We start from the raw sequence: 23,193 nt of genomic DNA on the forward strand, positions 1-23,193 counted from the left end.
AGCCTTTTGACAGCTGACAGAGCTTATTACTGAGGAATGATGCCAACATAACCGCATATGTTAGGCCTAGAATAGTGTGTAATGCCGATTGGCGTTCATGATTTGAGTTCATGATTTGACAAAAACTTTAACCTTTTAAATATATTGTTACTTTCCAAATGCTTGTTTCTGGTCTTATTGTGAATTATTTATCTGTACTTGTAATTGGCAAAAAAACAAACATCTTCATGATGTTTTCTGCAGATATCATGGTCTTTCACACTATTGGATAATGTTAACCAAAAGCCACATTGCTAGTTAGGAATTTCTTTAGCACATTTGCAGTTACCTTAGCTCCTTTCTGGTATGTAACTCCCAGTTTTCACAATACAACCAGTTTCTGATAGATAGAAAATAGTCTCATTGTCTCACTGTTTGTGACAACTGTGGAGTTTCACACATAAAATTTATTTTGTGGTAAAGCATTCATCATTTTGTGAAAAACATTCCATTGTAAGGAAATGCATGTGATAAAGATAGACTTGGCTGTAGACGCGTCTCGGGCGTATTGTTTAATTTTGAAAGATGCAGAATAACTACCCGGCTTGAGTTTGTGTCAGGAGTGGAGCTCTGCAGACTGTGTTGTCATTGATCCAGACTGCGGCTGCAGCCCCCAGTTACATGTCTGCTCCAAACAACAGCATCATCAAACAGAGCTCTTCCTTCACCCTGACTGGCTCCATGAATAATTCTATTTAGAAGTTCAGCTAATATTGGCAAATTTCATGTGAAAAATGTCCCGAAAAAACAAAGAACTGAAAAATGTAGAAATATTCTTTGAAGGTGTTTTGATATAAGATGTCTGAAAGCTGACCCATTGAGAACAGGCAAGTCATGACATCTCTTAAAAACAAAAATCTTTACTTACCATACGTCTATATCGGCTGATATGAAATTACCAGCTTTGAGCAATAAGTGAGTTTGACCGACTGTTTATGTAATTTTTCAATGATCTACAGACAGCCTTCTCACTGGATGGACATGTTTGCATTTAAATATCATAGTTATAAGATATAATTTATAATTATAAAATGTATTATAAATGTGGCATTATATAGGATCTGTAGATATCAGCGTCATCGCTGGCTATTGAATAAATCAGTTGTCCGCAACTAGATCCCAAGCTGAATAGTAACACAATGTGATTTGGGATAGTTGGGTGAGTATAAGAAGCCACATGGGACTAACCATTGCCCCAGATCTATTTGGTTGCCTCAGTTGTAACTCAATTGCCTAGGAATATGATGAGGACCACAATATTTATTAGCAAATGTGATTAAGTTATGGTAAAGGGTCATATATGTATGTAGTGTGACAGATTTTTCACTTTCAAGCAAATAATCTGATTTCTGCCACAGCATTTCAGACAAGCACTTTAACCAACTATGCATCATTTAAATAGATAGATAGATAGATAGATAGATAGATAGATAGATAGATAGATAGATAGATAGATAGATAGATAGATAGATAGATAGATAGATGTAAATATATTCTATCTTTTTCTTGCTTTCTTTTCTTTTAAATTGCATTTAAAATGTGACTTTCTTTGTTTCTGTTAGCCCCTTAATCGGTTGTTGAGCAACAACGGGCACTAAGTGCTTTATTTAGATTAATTAGCCATTCATTCACTTCATGCATGAGGCCTTGCTTCAGATTTCCCACCCATTAATTGCATCTATATGCCTGAGATGCACTTTTTTTTCTTTCCTTTCCTTCTCAAAGCATCTCTCACTCAGATAGACTTTGGTCTTTCAAGAATAACTCGAGTCCTTTTAATCTTGTCCTAATCTATACGGCCTCTGAAAAGCACCAGCTCAGCTCTCCTCCTATGAACTTGCAGTACACCAGTATTTTTTCCCCCTCTCAATGCCAGCCAACAGTTTCCATGGTAACAGCAGCTTTAAGGGGAGTATCACATCAGTGAAGCTCCTTCAGCCCAGCGCTGCGAGCAGATGTGTGCGCCACGCCAATCGCGCAGCTATGCACGGCTCAACCAAACGCTACGGATGAGAGGAGAGCAGAGGAGAGGAAAGAACAAATAGAAGGAGAAAAGCCAAGCGTCAGTTTTCACATGCAGCTGCTCCAGTGGTTAATGAATCTGTGAGTGTAATACAGTCCTTTCCTCTGACTTCCTGTCCAGGGCTTTCTCAGCCGCAGACTGAAGGGTTCCATTAAACGCACCAAAAGTCAACCGAAGCTCGACCGGCACAGCAGCTTCAGGAACATCTTACCGGGCTTCAAGAGCGCGGAGAATGACAGGTAAGGTGGAGCCGTCGATTTTGTTGCTTGTTGCAATTTAGAATCTTTTTCGCCTTCCTGTTGTTGCTATATTATATTTTTATTCATCTAACACCATGAATCCACCATTACATTGACAGCTGTCAATACGTCCTTTCTTATGTGCCGTTTACAAGACATGTTGTTTTTAATCAGTCCGTGATTAGAATTAGCATTAATATTTTGATTTTGTGCCAACAAGTTGATGAACAGATCTCCTCTTGTCTGGTCTAAGCGTAACGTCTCGAATTGCAGGCAGCTTGCCGTATCTCCTACAGCATTCATCACGTTATTCTCCAAACGTTTAGCCTCTCTATTCATCTCTATTAGGATTGTTTAGAGTCACTTATTGCAGTGCTAAAATGTCTGAGTCATCTTTCTCCCCCATGAATAGGGATCAGAGTGAGAAATGAATTGGATTACTCACAGGATAAATGGTCCAGCCACAGTCTAATTTGCGAGAGATGCTTGTGAAATATTCGGCTCCTTGCGTGTTGTTCAGCTTGTCAGGAGAAGAAATATCAGGCTCCGGGATGCTGGGTCCATATGTTGTTTCAATGTGACTTGAACACAGTGACCTACACGCAGCAGTTTCTCAGCCTCAGTGTGTGTTTCTTGTATACAAGCTTGTAGCAATGTGCACAGAAGTGAACAGAGTTCATGGCAAATGATAAAGTCAAAGAGTTTAGATGATATTGCAATTGCGTTTGAGTCTGTTATTCAGAACACTAACTTTGCCACTGTGGAAAGCGATATCTCGCAACCTCACTTCTTTACTAACCCAATTTTTTCTTATGCAATGAGATTAAATGAAAAACAAATAGAGGCTTGCTGAGGTCTCAGTGCTTTTCAGCTTATTTTCCCGCTTTTTCTTGCATGTTTCCCCCAGTTTGAGATATCATCTGAAATTCTGTGTTCAGATTTACAGATTCCAAAAGCTACAATCAAAAGTCTGAGATCTTTCTTGATAAATTTAAATATTTCCCAAATTCTTTTAAAACCAAATTATCTAATCCATTCACATTTATTGCTCTTATTGTACGTCATCAATTGTTTCATTCTCATTCTATTTTTATTTATCCTATAAGAAAATTTAGTAGAACATTTGATACTCAAATAAAGCATATCAGACATCCTCTGAGCTATACAATTTTCAGTTAAGCAATTTGAGTTTGAATCTGGCTTATGCTTGTTGACCCATTATTTCCTGTCATCACGCTGTTGTACCTTTCAACAAATGTGTTGAAAATGTATTTTATTTTTTACTCTTCCTCATCTCATTCCAAACCGTATGGTGAATATGCTGGCTACTCTTTTCCATGTAGTAAAAAGTAAATGGGGAATGGGCATATCAAGGTCCAAAATTACTAAAAAACACCATAAAAGTGTCATTAAAAAGTCCATATGACTCACACGGCTATATTCCAAGTCTTCTGAAGCAACACAATAGCTCTGTGAAATTTAAGCCACTCTAGCTTAATAATTTTCCTCTCAGTTATGCTCTCAAATCAAATCTGGTGCCATTAGTTATAAGACACTTTTGTGGTACTTTTATGGTGCATTTTGTGGTTCCATTAACTTTAATTATATTGAAAAGAGTGGGATATAATGCAAAAATGTGAGTTTTTTTTAAAGTCTCATGCCGGTTTGAAACAATATGAGAGTGAGTAATGATGTTTTGAGTCTGATATTCATCAGTTTACTACAAAAATGCACTTTGACTTCCTTTATTCTTCATACTAGATGTGTGTATACTAGATGTGTGTTGTGTGGGAGAATCTCAAGAGCACAATCTTTTACATGGGAATTTGTTGAGTCACTCTAGTCTATACAGTCCTGTGGATATCATAGCAACCGCGCCAAAGATTTCTCCACAGCTCACCGTCAACCTTGTGCTTCTGTGTTGCTGTGGTGTTAGCAGGGAAAAATGGCCTTGCTTGTCCAGAGATTTTACGCCTCATTAAAGCAGCATATTATCCTGGGAGGGGGACCATCAGCTTCATGGCACCAAGGTGTGTGAGCTGGATATGACATGCACATACTGCTTTTCGGATGCTGTGCCAGACTTCATACCTGACTGGGTTCTGCCAGTCACAGTAAGTTAAGGGTCATTTCACCCAGATGTGTCTGTTCAGCCTGCCTGGACCTGACGGTTGCAAAGCTCAAGTCGATTTTGTGTAGTTCAGACATGGTCTATCACTCGCAGTATTTTGCAGCATCACACAGTCTAATATTTAGTGAAATTTTGTCTATTTATTATTCTTTGCTTTCAAGTTTAGTTTGCTTTCCTGTTATTTATGTGCACAAATCATCTGCATTATTTCAAATAAATTTGGGCCCATTTTTGTCTTTAATTAATTTTTGAAATCCCTACCCTATTCTTCAAGACCCAGTCAGTTCTCTTTTCTTTCTTTTTGGATATGACTGATTTGTTCATTTATTTCCTCATTAAATTTGCAACATTTTCCATTGATATAATACTTTTTCCTGTTTAATGTGCTGTAAGTACGCATTCTATTGGTTGATTATAAACATTAGACTTAGACTTAGAAAACTTTAATGTCCCTGAAAGGCAATTTGTTGTACAATGACATAAAATGACATATTTGCTGTCATTGCTCTCTTTATTTAACATGTAAACCAATGGGGTGAGTTTGGGGAGGAACTATCTTTTGGTCTGGCCAATGACAGAGAAGGGGCGGAGCTGAAGGTTTTCAGTTTTTGGTGCCCATAGTGGTGCAGAAATTACCGACTTTATCTGCTTAATGATCTCTTTTCACACATTTAGCTTTTTACAATCATAAATTTAAGTTGTTCAAAATGCATGACTTTGGACTGAATTATTGCATTTGATTTTAGACTCATTCTGCTTGTAGAGCACATTGTTTTGAACTGTGGTGTTCTGTTCCGCACTGATGGCCAGCATCAGTATATGTAGAATCTGCGGTTTCATCCTTTACGGACTCTATTATAGTGCATATTTTACCTTTTTTAACTCTATAAAAGCTTCCATTTAGATATCTGATGTCCTTTTGGCTGAAGATAAGAATCAGCTTTTAAGCTCTCAACTGGCCACTCCAAAAGATTTTTTGACATAAACTGGAAGTGATATGAAAGGGAAGTTGATTTTTATTTTATAGCGGAAGGGGGAAAATGCTAATTTTGTGAACTTAAATATTTTGGGTGAGTACTTTATAATAACTTCCAACAATTTAAGTTATGTGCCAGTATGTCACGTATATGACTTATGCTGTAGGTCTCTGTGCTTATTAAGCTTGGAAAGTAGTAAGATGACGTGGAAAAATAACAGACTACCATTTCAAAGTTTGGGGTCAGTACGTTTTTTAATTATTTTTTATAACTTTTATTACTTTTATTCAACAAAGGATGCATTAAATGTTACAAAAATAAATTCTATTCTAAATAAATGATGTTTTTTGAACTTTCTATTAATCAAAGTATCCTGAATAAATTGTTTTAAACATAGATAATAGTTTTTTGAGCACCAAATCAGCATTTTAGAATGATTTCTAAAGGATCATGTGACAATGAAGACTGGAGTAATGATGCTGAAAATCTCAGCTTTGCCATCAGAGGAATAAATTTCATTTTAAAATGTATTCCAATAGAATAATATTTCACAAAATTATTGTTTATACTGTATTGTTGATCAAATAAAGATAGCCTTGGTGAGCAAAAGAGACTTTTTTCAAAAACATGGAAAAATCTTACTGACCCCAAACTTTTAATTGGTATCAAGTAGTACTTGATATATTATGAAAAAATATGAATCAAAGTTTGACATTTCAATGCATTATGTAATGATATATTATATAATGTAATATTATTTGATAATGTTATTTATAAAAATTATTCTTTAATTTTCACCTACATGTCCAAGTGGAGACATCAAACTGACACTTAAAGACAAAACACATGCCATTCAGCCTTAGGAGATCTCTTTACATTACAGCCTTTGAAAAGGACTTTGGGCTTTACCTATTGATTTTTTGTTGTTGTTTCCCAACAACCATTATCTGAACAATAACGCCAGTGAGATCTCTTCATCCTCATGTAATTGAACAAGAAATAAAAGAGGTGGTATCGTCACGGCAGTGTGATGGATAGCGCTATTCAAAGCATGTTTTTGTTTGGCAAAGGCCATCTTCCTCACCTCTGGCTCACACTTCTGTACATTTATTAAGAGGTATTGATGCAAATTGCTTTATTTTGAATCTAAAGACATGCTGCCTGAAACCAATTACTTTGGTAAATGTTTTTTACGGGTCTCTTGCATCATCCGTTTGGACAGAGCGTGGTTTCCAGGTCAGCCTCCCCTCTCGCTGACGGCTGTTTTGCCATGTCCCACTTAATTACAGGCCTGGGAGTCTTGTAATAGAGAGAATGCATGGCCTTACTGCACTCCACTAACACCAAGAGACATGAGCGCCCAGGGCGTGCCAATGTTTTAGTGTGCACCCTACTCCACAGATTACTGTCTTCATTTTTCTCTGGCTTTGTGTCTGTGTGTGTGGGGCGGGCCGGGGCGTGGGGGGTCTTTGTCTGTCTTCTGTTGACGAATGGAGTAATCAGAAGCTGTTATGTTATTTTGTTTAATTAGTGACCTGTGAATTCCACCGCAGATCGTATCAGGGTCACAAAACGATGTGTAAAATCTATGATACCCCAGTAAGCATACATACTTCCCCGAGATATCTGTGAAAGAGCATCATTTGGAAAGCTTAGTATTTTAAGCACCATATTTGTGCATAAACATCTGATAAACATTTAAAAAATGATTTCACTCCAGTGAATATTTCTGAGAATTTAATTTTTTGAAAGTCAATATCTAGTAGTGACAAACCTAAAGTCCTCTACCGTATAGTAGTCTAGTATAAACACAAAGTTTAGTATTTCTACTGTTGTCGACTGCAGAAAAAAGATACTGTTCCTTTAAGAAGTGTTGGCCCAATAGAGGGACATATATTATATTATATTATATTATATTATATTATATTATATTATATTATATTATATTATGTTAATTATATCTGCTGAATTTACTGAAAAACAGTAATGTAGGAACTGCAATTTGTGGAATGTACAAAATTGTAATGTACAAAAATTTTAAATGACTGTTTTGGAATTTGGACTACAGGTAATGAATTGTATAAAATTACAACATTTATAAAAAATGATCTGACAGCTTTGCCCCTGACTGTTAATTCAAATAAATAGCCTTTACCAACAGCTATTGCAATAATATAATGATATGAAACTTTTAGTTCATTCTAATGGAACATGTTGACCTCTTTATGAAAAGCCAACCTCTTTAATAATACATGAGCAAGTTGTCACTATTGACTCGTATTGATTAAAGGCACACTGGAAGCCACTGTCCCTCAGTGTGTGGCGTCCCAGGAGATGGGGGAAGGGTGCAGTGCGCGGGTGCAGGATGGTGGTTGGGTTTGGTTTAAAGACATGTGTGATGTGAGGGCTGTGGCAGTCTGCCCATAATGGATTAGCCTCATTAAATTCAAACCTGCATTCCACACCGAAAAACACCCACGGCAAAGCTGCACATCCTCTCTTCCTTCAGTCCGTCTGTCCCTCTCATTTTGTCTCTGTCTCAGCCTGTCTTCCCCCACGGTACTCTATCTGACAGGCTTTCTATCCCCCCACCTCTGTTTTTATTGGTTTCTACTGTCTCTATCCCACTAAAACCTGCACCATATTTCTGCTTTTGACCCTCCAACAACCTCAAATATCAGCTATGAATAGGATTGTCGTGCACATTCAGAGCATTTCTATGATTGGCCAAGGACTTTTAATGGTTATTGAATTGATTGTTTGTTTTTTTCTTCACATGAGATGAAGGTTTTATCTCTCAAGGTCTGCATTTAATAGCAAACTGAGCAAGCTTTGCAGCTTATTTACCATGGTAAACCTATAGAAAATTGATGCTCAGCGCTTCATTTAGCTTTAGTGTGGTCATTAAACCTTTTACAAATTCTGAAGCCGACTGTGCATGTTTTGTTGATGGTATAATCTTACCAGCCGCATCGCTTTCTCAAGATTGTTATGCTCGCCTACACAATGGAGCTTCTATTTTCTCTCTCTCTCTCTCTCTCTCTCTCTCTCTCTCTCTCTCTCTCTCTCTCTCTCTCTCTCTCTCTCTCTATATATATATATATATATATATATATATATATATATATATATATATATATAGTTTATTGCTATGTTTAATAAGAGATCAGTAGATTGCATGGGTAAAGGATAGGGGTGTAACGATATTCGAACCGAACCGAAAAACCGCGATACAGAACACACGATTCGAATCGCGATACTCTCATTGCGTACCGAACACGCCCCTCCGCGCCCCCTGCTACCCCGGCCCCGCCCAGCCCGGCTCAATGGACCTCATGTCTTGTGTACAGTACACAACGAATTCAGTTTTGTAGCTAACCACCATTAACACCAAATAACAAGCTCCGTGTTTTGTTACTTTCGATAATAAGCAAGGTGTAATCTTTCAAATTTGTCTATTTGATACGAAATTCAAACAATAAATGCCGTTTTGGCGCTCTTTGATGTGGCGTGACAGATCGCTCTATGCGTACTAAGCTCCTCATTTCAAACGGCAACGCGGCGCGCGGGTAAACGCGATCATCTCTTCCTCAGTTACGGAATGGACACCTGAAGGTATGTTGAAAGATGCAGTATACTTACTGAAAGGCATCATAACTCGTGTAATCGCTCAATCAGTGTTTCAGCAGCGGAAAGACGTTAATAAAACAGCATAGCTTGTCACTAGCATTATATTTACCTCAACAGGCAAGTGATTCAGTGTCCACAACTTCCTATAAATGGTTCCTATAAATGAACTCTTGCACTAAATAAATGCACCATGTTAGCCTTTTTTACTTTTTTTACTTTTACTTAACCTGTTAATGATATCTTGATTATTTAATGTATGTTTAAAATATCTTTCATGAAAATGACAACTGTGTAAAGTATTATATTTCAATAACAAATTAGAGTAAAACACAAGTTAATGCAAAAACTGCCTTATGTTCAGTTTACATGTTTTCATACAATGTGTTGTGTGTTGATTATTATATCTAAAAAATAAATAGCATCTGAATTTAGGTTAAAAGTCTAGGCTACAACCTTTAATGTTATAGTAATGTGCGGCTCCCTATATAGTTTACAGATTTAGCAGATTTTTTTTTAATCCTTGTGAAACGTTTAATTGTAATTGAATTAATTTAAAGACAAAGACAATTTTTTCGTTAAACCACTGTTTAAAAAAGAAAAGGAAAAAAAGAAGCAATTTTAGCTTTCTAAACCGAACCGAATCGAACCGAACCGAGACGTCAAAACCGTGGGAAAACCGAACTGTCAATTTTGTGTATCGTTACACCCCTAGTAAAGGAACAGTTCACCCAAAAATAAGATATTCTGTCACTGTACACACTCCTTCATGATGTTCCAAACCTGTATGTTTCTTTCTTCTTCTTTTTTCATCAAGGAATGCACAATATATTAGTTCCATATCGGTTATTTTAGGGTTTTTTTTTTACAATAAGGTTTCATTTGTTAACATTAGTTAATGACATAACATGAACTAACAATGAAAAATACTTCTATAATCTTAGTTAATGTTAATTTCATCATTTACTAATACATTATTAAAATCAAACGTTGTTGGCTATCTGTTAATATTATTTAATGGACCTGAGGTAACATGAACTAACAATGGACGGTTGTATTTTTATTAAATAGTATTAACAAAAACTAATAATAACAAATGTTTTCCTCATTGTTAATTGATGTTAGTTAATGCATTAACCAACATCAACTAATGGTGCCTTATTGTAATGTGTGACGATTCTTTTTAAATATGTTGTTTTGGTCAGTATTTGTGACCCGTTTTTACATTTAGATCACATTTGCCTTCATTTTTCACTCACTAATAAATAAGAAGTTAATATTTAAAAATGCTAATAATTTAACAGTTAAATTTTTTTGTATAGCAAATCTCAAAATGAATATCCTTTTTCCAAATATCGTACATTTATAATCCCTACATTCGTGTGTTTTTTGTTTAATTTAAAAATGCCTTTGAAATGTATAATTTAAATATTGTCCATGTATTTGTATCAGTCTGATTTATATCATTGAATATTTTTGACATTATTTCTTGATACAAAACATGACCATCAATTCCGCCTTTTCTTTGACCCAGCAGTTCAATGACACTGGCAACATTTCCCTCCTTGTCTTCATTTCCCTCTCATTTTGAATGCTTGACATGGTATATTATATAGATCGGGCTCGCGGATGATGTAGTAATGCAATTCGTGTAAGCAGGGCTGTGTTTGACATCTTCACGGCCAAGGACGATGACCTCTCTATCCCACAAATCTTTATTCTGAGGAATCACCAAATCTCACTGTTATGATGTAAAGTAATGCTTGAGCTCAAAGGACAGAATAACCTTCTTGATAAAACAGTTTCCAGCTGAATGACTTCTGAATTTAAATTCAACACAGTATAGCAGGAATTTTGATGCGCCACTGATATTGCACAAGGATAAACATTCAAATATATGAGTTTACTCCGTTTCAAAACAAGACTTCACCGAATACATGTTGGAAAGTGGGTATGTATTGTTCCAGAATATTTTTAAATACTTGAATAAAATGGGGCTCGGTTCTGTTAACGATTCTCGCATGTGCGTTCTTCCACCAATGCAGACGAAATACTGTACTAAAATACAATCCTGCAGTGCGCAATATGTGTCATTGCTGCAACAACACTATACATCGTGACCAGTGATATTCCCCAATAAATAACTCTTATGAGCCATTTTTAGTGAATCATAGACACAGGACCATGAATCATATAGATCACAGTCCTATCCCCAAATTAATGACTGTTATGAACCGAATCTGTTTAGTGAATAAAACACATACAAATCAAGTGTAGTCCGAATCATGAATGATAATGAATTTAGAAACTTTACAGCTCAACATATTTTTGCACGTAAGATTTAATAAGGTTTCTTTAAGAAAAATATGAGCTTCATATTTCTGCTTTTAAACTCTCAGTCTTGCTTCCTAGACTTTAATTATCAGTATAGACCTGTCATTTTTACAAGCTGAGGGGGACCGGTCAAAATATTCTGAGTGGTAATTGAGATTATATGCTTTCAATAAAGCTTATAATTTGAACCTGGAATGTTCCTTTAATTTTTGTGAAGACAGTACATCAATGAAAGCAAACTAAAGAGTCCTTGTACTCAATGCCTACATAGTTGTGATTGTTCGCTGTGTAAATTGTGTAACATTTTTGGGTTGAGCCAATAAAGTAAATTAAATTAGGAATTACAGAATAATGGGTAAAACCTTCAGATTTTGTGTTATTTTCTTGTACTACTTAAAGCTGCAGTCCGTATCTTTTCCTCTTTGTCGCCATCTCTCTGTTCGAAATCTGTAACTGCAGTGATTCGCGGAATTATCATCTTTACGTGGGTTGTAAATCGGCATGAAACAGCGCGGATGAACACAGTGTTTTGAGGCGAGTGCTGCTGTCAGTCACCGCGCTGTGTGGATACTGTCATACAGAATCACAGATTCACTTTTTGAAAGTTTGACCAACATAAGAATTTTCATAATAAAATGTCTTCTGAACAAGTAAGTAACATCCATTTTTGTTCTGACCAACTAAGGGGGAAAAAGCATTCGACATGGTAAGCTTCGTTAGATTTAATCAACGCGATTTACAGCAACCGTGCAAATTATAGCCTACTTTGTTCTCAAATTGTTCATGTTCATAACAACATCAGCATTGCGTGACTAATGTTAAATTTAATGTGTTTTATGGTTACCTGTGTAGTTCAGAATTCATATTCTCCATAATAGCAAAACGAGAAAGGCACAACAAAGGAAACTCCGTAACTGTGTGAATTAAGAAAACGTACTGTTACACGATTGAACTATTGAAATGTCTTACTTGTTCAGCAGAAAAAAGCCGTCTCTTCTTCCGTTTTGAACCCCTTCAAAACACGGAGTTCACGCACTTTTCAAAAGCCCCGCCGATGTTTAAATCCTTGTGTTCGCATGAGACGGTTTCTTTCTCTTTCTCTAGCCACCTTAAATCCGAAGTACGAAGTCTTTTGGGTTTTATAACTGCTGAATCTCCAGTTGACACTGATGATTGTTGTTTGGATCTTTCTGGATGCCATAAGTTTAATTATGTAAAGTGCTGCGAGAAAAGCCTATACATCTAAACATCTCGTCACGCGCAGTATAGCCGGCTAGCCGAAACTCCTTCTTTATGTGTACGGGTGTGACGTCATGACGCAAAGACATGCTCGAATTTCCCGCGGAAACCCACCAGTACCTCTGGAATTAAAATCATTATTACAAGCTAACCGTTTTGAATCTAGCTATGGCAAGCAGATAGTTTTGACCACTGGCAGAATAAGTTTTTTTTAATATAATTATTTTGGATTATTTTTAACTTAAAAAAGTTACGGACTGGAGCTTTAATACAAAACAGTTTGCTTAAGTGTGATGGTGCAATTGAGGATAAAACTGAATAGATTTGCAGTTTACATCTTAAAAGAGCTCTGCACTGTCATTTTGACAGCAGAGAAGGCTGTTTAGCTCTAGTAATGGCTCTTTTTGCAATGACCATGACCTGAGCAAATTGATTTGCTCTTAAGAAGAAATGTCTTTCTAATTCACACTCAAATCCGAGAGGATAGCAGAGAGAGGAGCGTCTTGAACGCAGCTGATTCTTTCTTTGCATTGTGCAGTGGTTAAGATGAGGCTTCAGACGCAGCACGAACGCCTGTCAGCATCCCACAGATCCCGCCCCGACAGCCCATCATCGTCTGGAATTTTCCAACCGCCTGTACCATGCAGATCACTCTTGCTTAATTGCCAAGAATATTTTACATGAGGTATGTCAGATCTAAAAACAACAAAAACAAGCAAATAGGAGGCAGAAATTGTCAGTCAAGTTGTTGTTGTTGTTGTTTTTTTAAAATAGAAATTCAGAGCGAATAGGCAGTTGAATATATATGTCTACTCATTTGGCAGCATTTGTATGAGTTGTAGCTAATTCAAGCTAAGGCAGGTTTTAGCACCCATATTAACACTTTCCTTGCCGTTGACAGAATGTTCCATCATTTATGACACAACGCTTCCCTGCCATAGACGGACTTTTCAGGCAATCCATTTTTTCACTTTTATACGGTAGGGGGCGCTATTTAGCATTTTCTGAAAGAGTGCAGAATTTCTGGATCAAAACACAGGCGAAGATAGAAGCATAGAAGATACTAAATCGATCATTAAACAGCATATAAATCAAAACTGCCTAACGTTACCAAATGAAGTGTCGAACCCAGAAAGATTTGGGGTGTTCATGGACTCGATCTACTCCATCTATGTTTTGATCATCGTTATGAATTCGATCTGGATGTAGTCTTTGGCAAAAATACAGTTTTCTCAGCTTTTTGTTCAAAATGTTCAATGCTTTAAAAAAAACGTACCCACATTCAAGTGTTGATAACAAAAGAATCCATGAAGCTAGAATAAAATGTTTTTTCTTTTGATATATTGTATGTTCAGATATTCATACAACAAAATATCCTGGGTGCCATGAAAGTTATGTGAAAATTAGGAAAATTTTGTTGTTCGCTGGCAAAAAACACTGGAGGGGAAAGAGTTACAGCTTTTAATAAACGGCATAATATGGCATATGCATAGCTACAAGTGCAGTTCAGACCTATTTCACTAATTTGTTACTTTATTTAAAGTATCTTTTAAAATCTTTAGAAATGTTTTCATTAAGCTATCAAAATAATCAAACAATATTTTATTTCCTTTTAGGTTTCTATGCATTTCTTTTCTTTTCATGTAAAGGATTTCTCTTTATAAGATTGTAATAATTAATAAATAGCTCACTCAATGTTATAATTTATAATAATTTATTATATTATAATTTATGACCAATTATTTTCAGGGAAAAGCAAGGCTAAAGTAGTTCCAGGCTGGTCTTGACCGCATTACAGTTCCATATCACTTCGCCAAATGATTCCAGTTATTTCAAAGGTCCTTACAGACTACAACAACAAAAGAACCAAAACCCACAATGACACTGAGCAAGCAAATAAATATTGCTAATAATAGGGGAAAAACGACAAATTATTTCCATGTTTTTGCCACAAAATTATGTTTTATTATGTATGGAAAGCACATACTCTCTTTCTCCCACTCCCTCTCCCACTCAAATGCACACACAACAGTACAGACACACACTCGCACAGAAACATGTTGTTTCGCGCTGCTCTGACGATTTTATCAGTAAAATAGTTTAGCAACTTAAAAGCTACAAGACATTTCACTAGCGATGTAATAACGGCGCTGTTCTTGGAGCACAGTTTCGCTATGCTGCCAAACACTGTTGAGACATATGCATACATTAAAAATATACATACATCTCTCTCTCTCTAACTGCATTAATAACTGAATGAGACAGTTGCTCTGTGTCAAATATCAGTGGCTCCGTCAGCTCTAAAATTACATTTTGGAATTAGCAACAGAGGCTTGGGATGAGATGCGTAACAAATGACTCCTACACACAAGAGCGTTTTATGGACAAAAACCTAACAAATGTCTTGAAATAGATGATCTGAAGAATGTTTTGAGGTGTGGTAACCGTAGTATAAGCAGAATAATTGACTCCAGGCCGTTGAATTATTGAAAAATAATGCAAAAATAATCTCTGCTTTGTGTCGTGGCCGCATTACCACCTCTTGTGTGCATTATTTTCCTACTAATTCAACAGCCCAGAGTCAATTATTCCTTACATATTCAATATTACTGTTATTTTCTGTTTAGATCCCTGTTAAAAGAGGCACAAAGCACAACGTGAACTTGCAGTTGCAGTTGTGCTGCATACTATATCTGTGTGAAACAGGCCTAAGTGTGTAACTGTGTCTGGCAGATTCACTCGAGTTCAGGGATCAATGACAAATCAATTTATCAGATAAGCCTTTGTTATACGCAGTGATCTTTCAACCAGCAGTTCTGCTTGGCCACTGCAGTGGTTTTTATGCTCTATCAGTTTTTTTTTTTTTTTTTTATGACCACACACGCAGAGACACACAAAATTGGCATTTCTTCACAGGGTTTAGTGCGGTTCACTCTTGTTGAGACTCTCAGACAGGTTTTTTGTCTCCTTTGTCACAGCCTTCTTTTGCATTTGAAGCAGTATCTTATATCCTTGCGAGTTAGGCTTTCATTTGTGACACTTTGTTATTATCCGGTCTTATTGAGATGTGCACCATGGTGTAGACTGTATATGCAGTTTTGTGTTGTTGTCCCCCAAAACATCTAAGCAATCATCATCATTTAATGACAAGGTAATTTGTGTCAACAACTTGCAGGCGGAATTGCTCCAGTTATGAAAGCAGTCAGTCGCTGGGTATAAAAGCTAATCTTACCCTCTAGAGTTGCCATAGTAACAAAGATAAATATTAAGTACAATATCAACCTCGCTTTACATGCACATTAATGATTGCACATCATCGCTAACTCCGAGTGTGTGTACCTTTTGTGGGCTGTTGCCGCAAGTGAAGCGTTTCGAATTGACGGATACCGTATGACCCTTTTGCGAGTAGGCTTTACTGCATTACACCATTAACAATGTCAACCTGCACCTCCATAATTAACACGTTTTGCAGTTATGTTTTCCTAGCGGGATGTTAGCATAGTTACTGGAAAACTAGGTCAATATGATGCATCATAATTTCAGCCTGTAAGGCAACAAATAATAAAAACGGGAAATATGGGGGCGGATTTATGGTTCTGCATGTGTTCAGTGGTCTGTAGTTGTAGCTAATGGAGCCGGAAGAGACAGGAGGAGAATGTTAACAACACTGAGGGGAATGTTAGAGGTCGCAGACTGAGCTAACCGAGTAAAAGGACTTCCTGCGTTCTGCTACAGTCTGTGGTTTGTTAGAGGGATAGTTTAGAAAAATAGAAAATTCGTGTTGTAACAAATTTGCTCGACTTTTGATTCTTCTGTGGAACCCAAACTAAAGTATTGCCTACTTTTCCATATTTTAAAATAGATCTGCATGATTAATAGAAATAAAACTGAAATTGCGATATGGCTTAGAACGATTATCAGACCGCACATGCTGCAATTTAATTACATAAATATGTGCGCTGCATGTTTCATAGTGAGGCCTGGCACTGTTTTTGTTTTTACACCAAAACAGCTCATGTTCCTGTTTTCTAATGCTGCTTCACATGAATTCATCCCTGTATTTGCAGTAGTTTGGGTCATGTATAGTGTGCATTTGAGAAGGCAACATGCGCTTACCATCTTCCCAAGCTTGTGATGAGAAGTGCTTATAAACCGTATAAATATATGTACAGTATTTTTTCTCAAATACTGTATTTATTATATAGTGAAATATTTCTCTTTTGTTTAATATTTTATTTAATACTACTACTAATAATAGACTATAATATTTTATTATTATTATAAAATAAAATAATAAACAAAATAAGAAATGTTACTTTTTATAGTCATATTGATTTATAATTTTAAAATATTTGGCATAATTGTACAGCCTTACAAAACATGAATGGCAAACCTGGAGCTTTTTAAAAACATAAATAAGAATTTGATTCCCCCCCATATAGTGCAGCCCTATTGAAAGTGAATAGGCTCCAAAATAACAATGTATAAAGGTAGTCCGTACTCTTTCGCTGTTTTCAAGTCTTCTGAAGATATTCAGCTTTTTTTGTGTGTATGTGGTGACAAATAGATCTAAATTTGGTCGCTATCAAGTCGCTTTTCTCTAAAAACTGCCTGCATCCTTTCAAACATGTGGCCCTATTTTAACGATCTAAAACGCAAGTGTCAAGCGCAAAGCGCAAGTAACTTTGTGGGCGGATCTCGGCGCTGTTGATATTTAACCGGCGGGATAAATGACTCTTGCACTCGACGCAAATCTAAAAGGGGTTGGTCTGAAGTAGCTTCATTATTCATAGGTGTGGTTTGGGCGTAACGGGAAACAAACCAATAAGAGCGTCATATCACATTCCCTTTAAGAGCATGATGAACGAGGTGCGCTTGTTCCATGGCGCAATACTATTATAACGGCGCATTTACCAGGCGCGCTTCAGAATCGGTTCACAGCCGAGGAGATCGATGTTCTTGCCAGGGCCGTAAAAGAAAGAGAAGTGACATTGGGGATGGGACAAACCCACCCAAATTAGCTTCGGTTAAACATGCATATAATAATTTGGGTAAATGTGTAAGCTTTATGCCTATTTTTCCCATCGTCATGGACACAAATGATTTCCCTCATGTTTTAATATTTTTCCTTATAATAATGTATCATTTGCAAAAAGTAAAATGCATCTGTGTAGATAAGAGAATCATCTACAGTGTATGTGCGTTGTTCACACTCTGTATTATGGCCAAGCATGCGCGCTTAAAGGGATACTCCACTTTTTTTGGAAATAGGCTCATTTTACAACTCCCCCAGAGTTAAACTGTTGAGTTTTACCGTTTTTAAATCCATTCAGCCGATCTCCGGTTCTGGCGGTACCACTTTTAGCATAGCTTAGCATACATCATTGAAGTGGACAAGACCATTAGCATTTCTCATAAAAAAATGACCAAAGTGTTTCGATATTTTTCCTATTTAAAACTTAAGACTCTTCTGTAGTTACATCGTGCACTAAGACCGACGGAAAATGTTGCGATTTTCTAGGCTGATATGGCTAGGAACTATTGAGAATGAGAAGGTGACGTCACGCGTATCACTCCGTGTTGCATTGTGGGAAGGATTCGCCATCTTGGAAGGATACGCTGTCCGTTGTCATGGTTACTTCGACCGTGAGACCGAGAGAAATAGCGACAGAGAGAGAGAGCAGCTTGATATTTGTTTGCATTTTTGCGATAAGGCACAGTTTCTTGGGAATAAATGAAGAAGGGGGAAGCAAAAGGAAAGGGGCTCTATCGGGAGAGACTAAATAACAACACAAAGCAGCGTTATTTAGAGAAACTACTTGACATCAACATGGACCCGTACGACCTGCTACAGAATGGACGAAAGACCAAAGCACTACCACCTTTTACATACGCTGACAAAGTTAATTACCTGGTTTGTTTATGGTATCAGTGACTAACGTTACTGCCTACACAATGCAAGAGGATTAGAAGCTGAACAAGTCTGTTGCGGCTGCGGGTGCAAGACTTAGAAACCCCCAAACCTGTAACGTTAAACTGCGAGAGTTCAGTCATACTTGATGTTTCATTCAGGCCTCATTCATATGTGGAAATAAATCTGATATGAATCAGATACGTGCATTTGCACCTGCCGTGCAACGTTAAGCGAACAGATCGGACATTCCCCTGTCAATGCGAATCGTACGTCATTAAAAAAAGTGTATTTTTAAAACATTTCACGGTACAGATATATCTATAACAAATGAAACAACTCTAGTTGAATAACAGAGTATTAATTTCGTTCGTTTGTGTTAAATAAAAGGCGAACTGTGCTGAAATGTGTTGCTTTTGAAAGCAGGCTTTGCTCGCTTTTGCTGCTGTCAGTTTATTGACAAGCAGTTTCTCTAAGCTGGCTAGCATTGTTATTTACTCTCTCCCGATAGAACCCCTTTCATTTCTCTTCCTTCTCCATATCTTCCAAAGAAACTGCGGCGTATCGGTAAAATGTAAACAAATACTAAGCTGCGCTGTCTCTCTTTCGCTATTTCTGGATGAATGTTTAGTCGCGCCTCAGTGAAGTTCTGAAGGCGTTGCCCCTGGCAACCGATAGCGTCTCCTACCATCATGGCCGACCGGCTCAGACCCCGCCCAAATCGGCACGTGACTCCTCACTCTCAATACTCTCATTCCTGCGTAATAATCACGAAACTTTACTGCCTTACCATGAGAGCAGCAGGCGTAATGATATGACGCAGCGCCTGAAAATAGTCCCCAGCTGCGGCTACATGACAGAAATGAGAGGCAGCTACAGCTAGCCACATCTGCATCATTGCATTCAGGATTATTTTCAGTCTGTTGACAATCCAAGAGGCCAGTGGGGAAGTCAGGCCCTGTTATTGCAATCTTCATTCTGCTTAAATGCTCCAGGGAGCTTACATTTGAGGAATCCTTTCTGAGGAATACAAATTAATATTAAAAGACTTCCACAACTCCATAAGACAGGTGCGGGACCATTAAGTGAGGCTGCAAGATGACAAGTAATTGCTCTTAGCTGGCTCACACACACCTACACCCACATGACACTGGAAAATGAATCACAGGCTTGCTGTAGGGGAAAGCTATGCGTGGTGGAGAATGGCGAGAACATATGTCATTAATTTGTCTGCCGGGTGACTCGCTCACATTCGATACATTATGTTAAAGGTTGAGTTTGGAGGAGAGCCGAGCTGGTGATAGGAAACTCCTCTCTCCCGTGCTGCAGGTCCTCTGTTTTAGTGCATGAATATTGTGTCGCCCGATGAATTGTATTCCTGAATGTGTCTCTGCGACCTGCACCCACTAGGCACGGATACTGTCACATCACACTTCTGTCACACTTCTGTGTAACAAAGACATGACCTCATTGTTTCAGGTCTGAAGGACATGGAACCCACTTTGGTTTCTCTACCTAAAAGCTTTTTAAACGCCTTAGTGTGCATAAGCTCGAGATGTTCAGCTAAAGAGTGGACCTTAAGTCGCTATAATACAATGCATTGATTAACTTGCATTTATAAACATGTTTAATGGATGCAAATCTTTACATCTAAATGGACATTCAGATGATAGAGTCTGTTCTATAGATGATGATAGATGATAGTCAATAGATGATGAATAAAGGCCTTTTTTTCATTTTTCCATGGAAAATATGTTAAAAGCCAGATGCTGTGTTATGCAAAGCAAACACATACAGAACAAAGAGTAAGATGTGATCTTGTAAAAAGTTTGTTGACTTCTAAAAGCAGAATACTCAATTTACTTTTTTTTAAATCTAAGCTGTACATACATAATTGTGTGTGTATATATATATATATATATATATTTACTTTTTGCTCATAAATATATATAAATATACAGGGCTCGACATTAACGCTTGTCCGGGACTTTGACGGGTGGATTTTTTTGAAGGGACAAGTAAAATAGAATTTTACTTGCCCGACCGGACAAGATTAGAACGTTAATAAGAAAAAAATAACTAGGAAATCACTAAAACGAGAGAATTATTTTATTACATTTATTGTAAGTTTTGATCGATAGTGGATAATAAATGTATTACTGACGGTAACAAGGTTGTGCAGTTGAGGCTCGCGCAGCCTCTCGAGGAGAAATCTAAACAAATGAGCACTGCTCACAAAGAAACTCAGTTAACAACATACTGCCGATAAACTTTTTAAAAATTGAACGTGATACAGTTGACGAGTAGAACTGTATGATACAGTTGACCTCACACGACGAGTGCTGTTTTCCTGAATACCATCACGATTGAAAATGTGACATTGAATATGTGACACTGATCCTACTGGCGCTTTAGTGTTATGTTTAAAAGTATCATTCTTTCCAACGTTTCTTATTGGTATATTTAAAACAATCTCATAACATTATTTAATGCAATTGTAACTTTTCAGTGTAAATGATTTCATTTGATCAGCCCTACCTAGGGTAACAGTCCTATAGTGCCTTATTATTTTAAATAATTTAATTTATTGATAGATGAAGCATACATTTAATAAGATTGGGGGGGGTAGGGGGATGCCCTTTAAAGGTGCAGATATTACAATATGCAGATTTAAATGTACCAAAGCTGATTGAACACTGATGAGAATATTGCTTCAGAATAAATTATATTTACAACACACACAAAAAAAAACAAATTCCGGACAAGCAACTTTTTTACTCAGACAAGTGAATGACAGATATATATATATATATATATATATATATATATATATATATATATATATATATATATATATATATCTTTATTTGATTAGTTTTACATACTAAAGTTGGTTGGCTTAAATCTTTCAAAATCCTTAAACATCTTTTGTTTATTTCCAGGTATAAAATAGATTTGAACTGCAAATTTTCAATGTGGTCTCATTCTTCACTCTATATTGCTAATTAATCTTCTTTTTCTTTTTTCCTTTTTTTTTGTTTTATTTTGTTTGGATCAGCAATGCTTAAATTCAATCACCATTGCAAGCTCATAACACTAATAGTTTTAAGTGACGTGCTGTAGGCTGTGGTGTGTCAGCCCTCTTCCTCCTCTTGTTGTTCATCAAATTATGGCTTAAACTGCATTTTCTTAATAGAGAGTATTAATCACAAAATGTGTGTGGGTTGAACACTAAGCCTGATAAAATTATCTCATAATTGATCAAATCATGTTCACAACTAATTCACAGATTCATTTCAAATAGCATGTTTTAAACAAAACATTTTAAAATCAATGCAAGACACTACAGGCAAAAAACTTGCACTGGTCAATTGTGAGATTTATGGCTATGTGACTTTACATGTGTGTGGGAAGTGGGAAGAAAACGTGCAATAAAATAAAAAGTGTATTTTGATGTTATCTATTTCTGTATGTAGATTTTAATTACAGTACGTCTCTTTAAAGGCTACTTTCTTAAAATGGGTTTTTTTCTCATGCACTGAACAAGAAATCTCCACTTTAGCAGCACTTGTACACCAAACTTTACTGTTTTATTCCGGTCTATATTCTAAAGGTTTTTACAGAAGGGTTTAGATAATGCATCATTTTCATATTTAGACACATTTCAGAATACTTGTAATACAAAAAAAAATGTTTGCTGTTCTTAATATAATCAATCAGCTGTATAAGTTTGGTGATATCTATTAGTTACATTCTTTGCTATTCACCAGGGGTATCTTGCTGCAAAATGCATTTTTAGCGTCTTAAAACAGAGAGCTCATGGTGCATGAGCAAGACAGTTAATAATAATGATATATTGGTATTCGTAGGTGCATAATTTGCCTATAAAATGAAAAGAGTTGTTTGATTCTGTTATGTGGGAGTGGGGTCACCACAATTTAGAAACCTAAGAAATGACTTGCAGTGTGGACCAAAAAAACAAAACAACTAACTTGAGAACCCCTGCCCTTACCCTAAGAATGAGCAATACTGCCTGCTTAAAAGCAGGCTATAATTGTTTTAAGCAAACACTACTCAGGTCAAGGTTTACTGAGCATACATACACCCACCCACGTTCCCAAACAGCCATTAACTTCCAGCAAACATGCATTCTGCATGGCAATATTGTCTTTACTTCTGGATGTGGATTTTCCCAGTTCAGGGAAGAAGCCAGTATATCACAAAAGCCAGAGGACAAAGGCCACACACACACACACACACACTCACAGAGGGAAGGGGGCAGGGCCAGCTCACACTGTTCAGCCTGCTTCCGTTGCACACAGCAGCAGTCCAGCCGACACAACGAGAGAGAGAGGGAGAGAGGGATCGGCACAGCCCACAGTCTGTCAAAGGATCTGTGGCCCACTTTAAATATGAGTGGGGGGTTTACAGCAGCTCCTCTATGAGAGTGTGACAGTTAAATCAAGGAGGCCAGAGCGAGAGGAGAGAGGCGGGGTTGTGAGATTGTGTGTGAGCTGGCTGTGTGTGTCCGCTGTTCCCAGTGGCTCTGAGCCGCAGCAGAGGTAGCAAAATGGAGCTGTGAGCAGCCTTCCTCATCCTTGTCTTCATCGCCAGGGGACCGGGGATCTTGACGGCATGCCCGGTGAGTAGTCCATGCTAGAATCCCTGTGGTT

The 23,193-nt window shown here is 37.1% G+C and overlaps 1 protein-coding gene across 6 annotated transcripts in view; it reads left to right on the forward strand.

Annotated features, from left to right (window-relative positions):
• Positions 1–23,193, forward strand: part of dab2ipa (DAB2 interacting protein a) — a 112,185-nt gene that overhangs the window by 51,386 nt on the left and 37,606 nt on the right. For 4 of the 6 annotated variants that reach the window (XM_056259707.1, XM_056259708.1, XM_056259711.1 and 1 more), the window contains one exon: positions 2,183–2,301. In XM_056259707.1, coding sequence (XP_056115682.1) covers positions 2,183–2,301 — 119 coding nt within the window. Of the gene's footprint in view, positions 1–2,182; positions 2,302–22,856; positions 23,163–23,193 lie in introns of those variants that run through there. The other 2 variants (XM_056259715.1, XM_056259714.1) reach the window with 1 other exon arrangement.

The sequence above is a fragment of the Rhinichthys klamathensis genome, unplaced genomic scaffold, assembly GCF_029890125.1.
Source record: "Rhinichthys klamathensis goyatoka isolate OS25496 unplaced genomic scaffold, OSU_Roscu_1.1 h1tg000169l_1, whole genome shotgun sequence".
In the NCBI taxonomy this organism is placed as follows: Eukaryota; Metazoa; Chordata; class Actinopteri; order Cypriniformes; family Leuciscidae; genus Rhinichthys; species Rhinichthys klamathensis.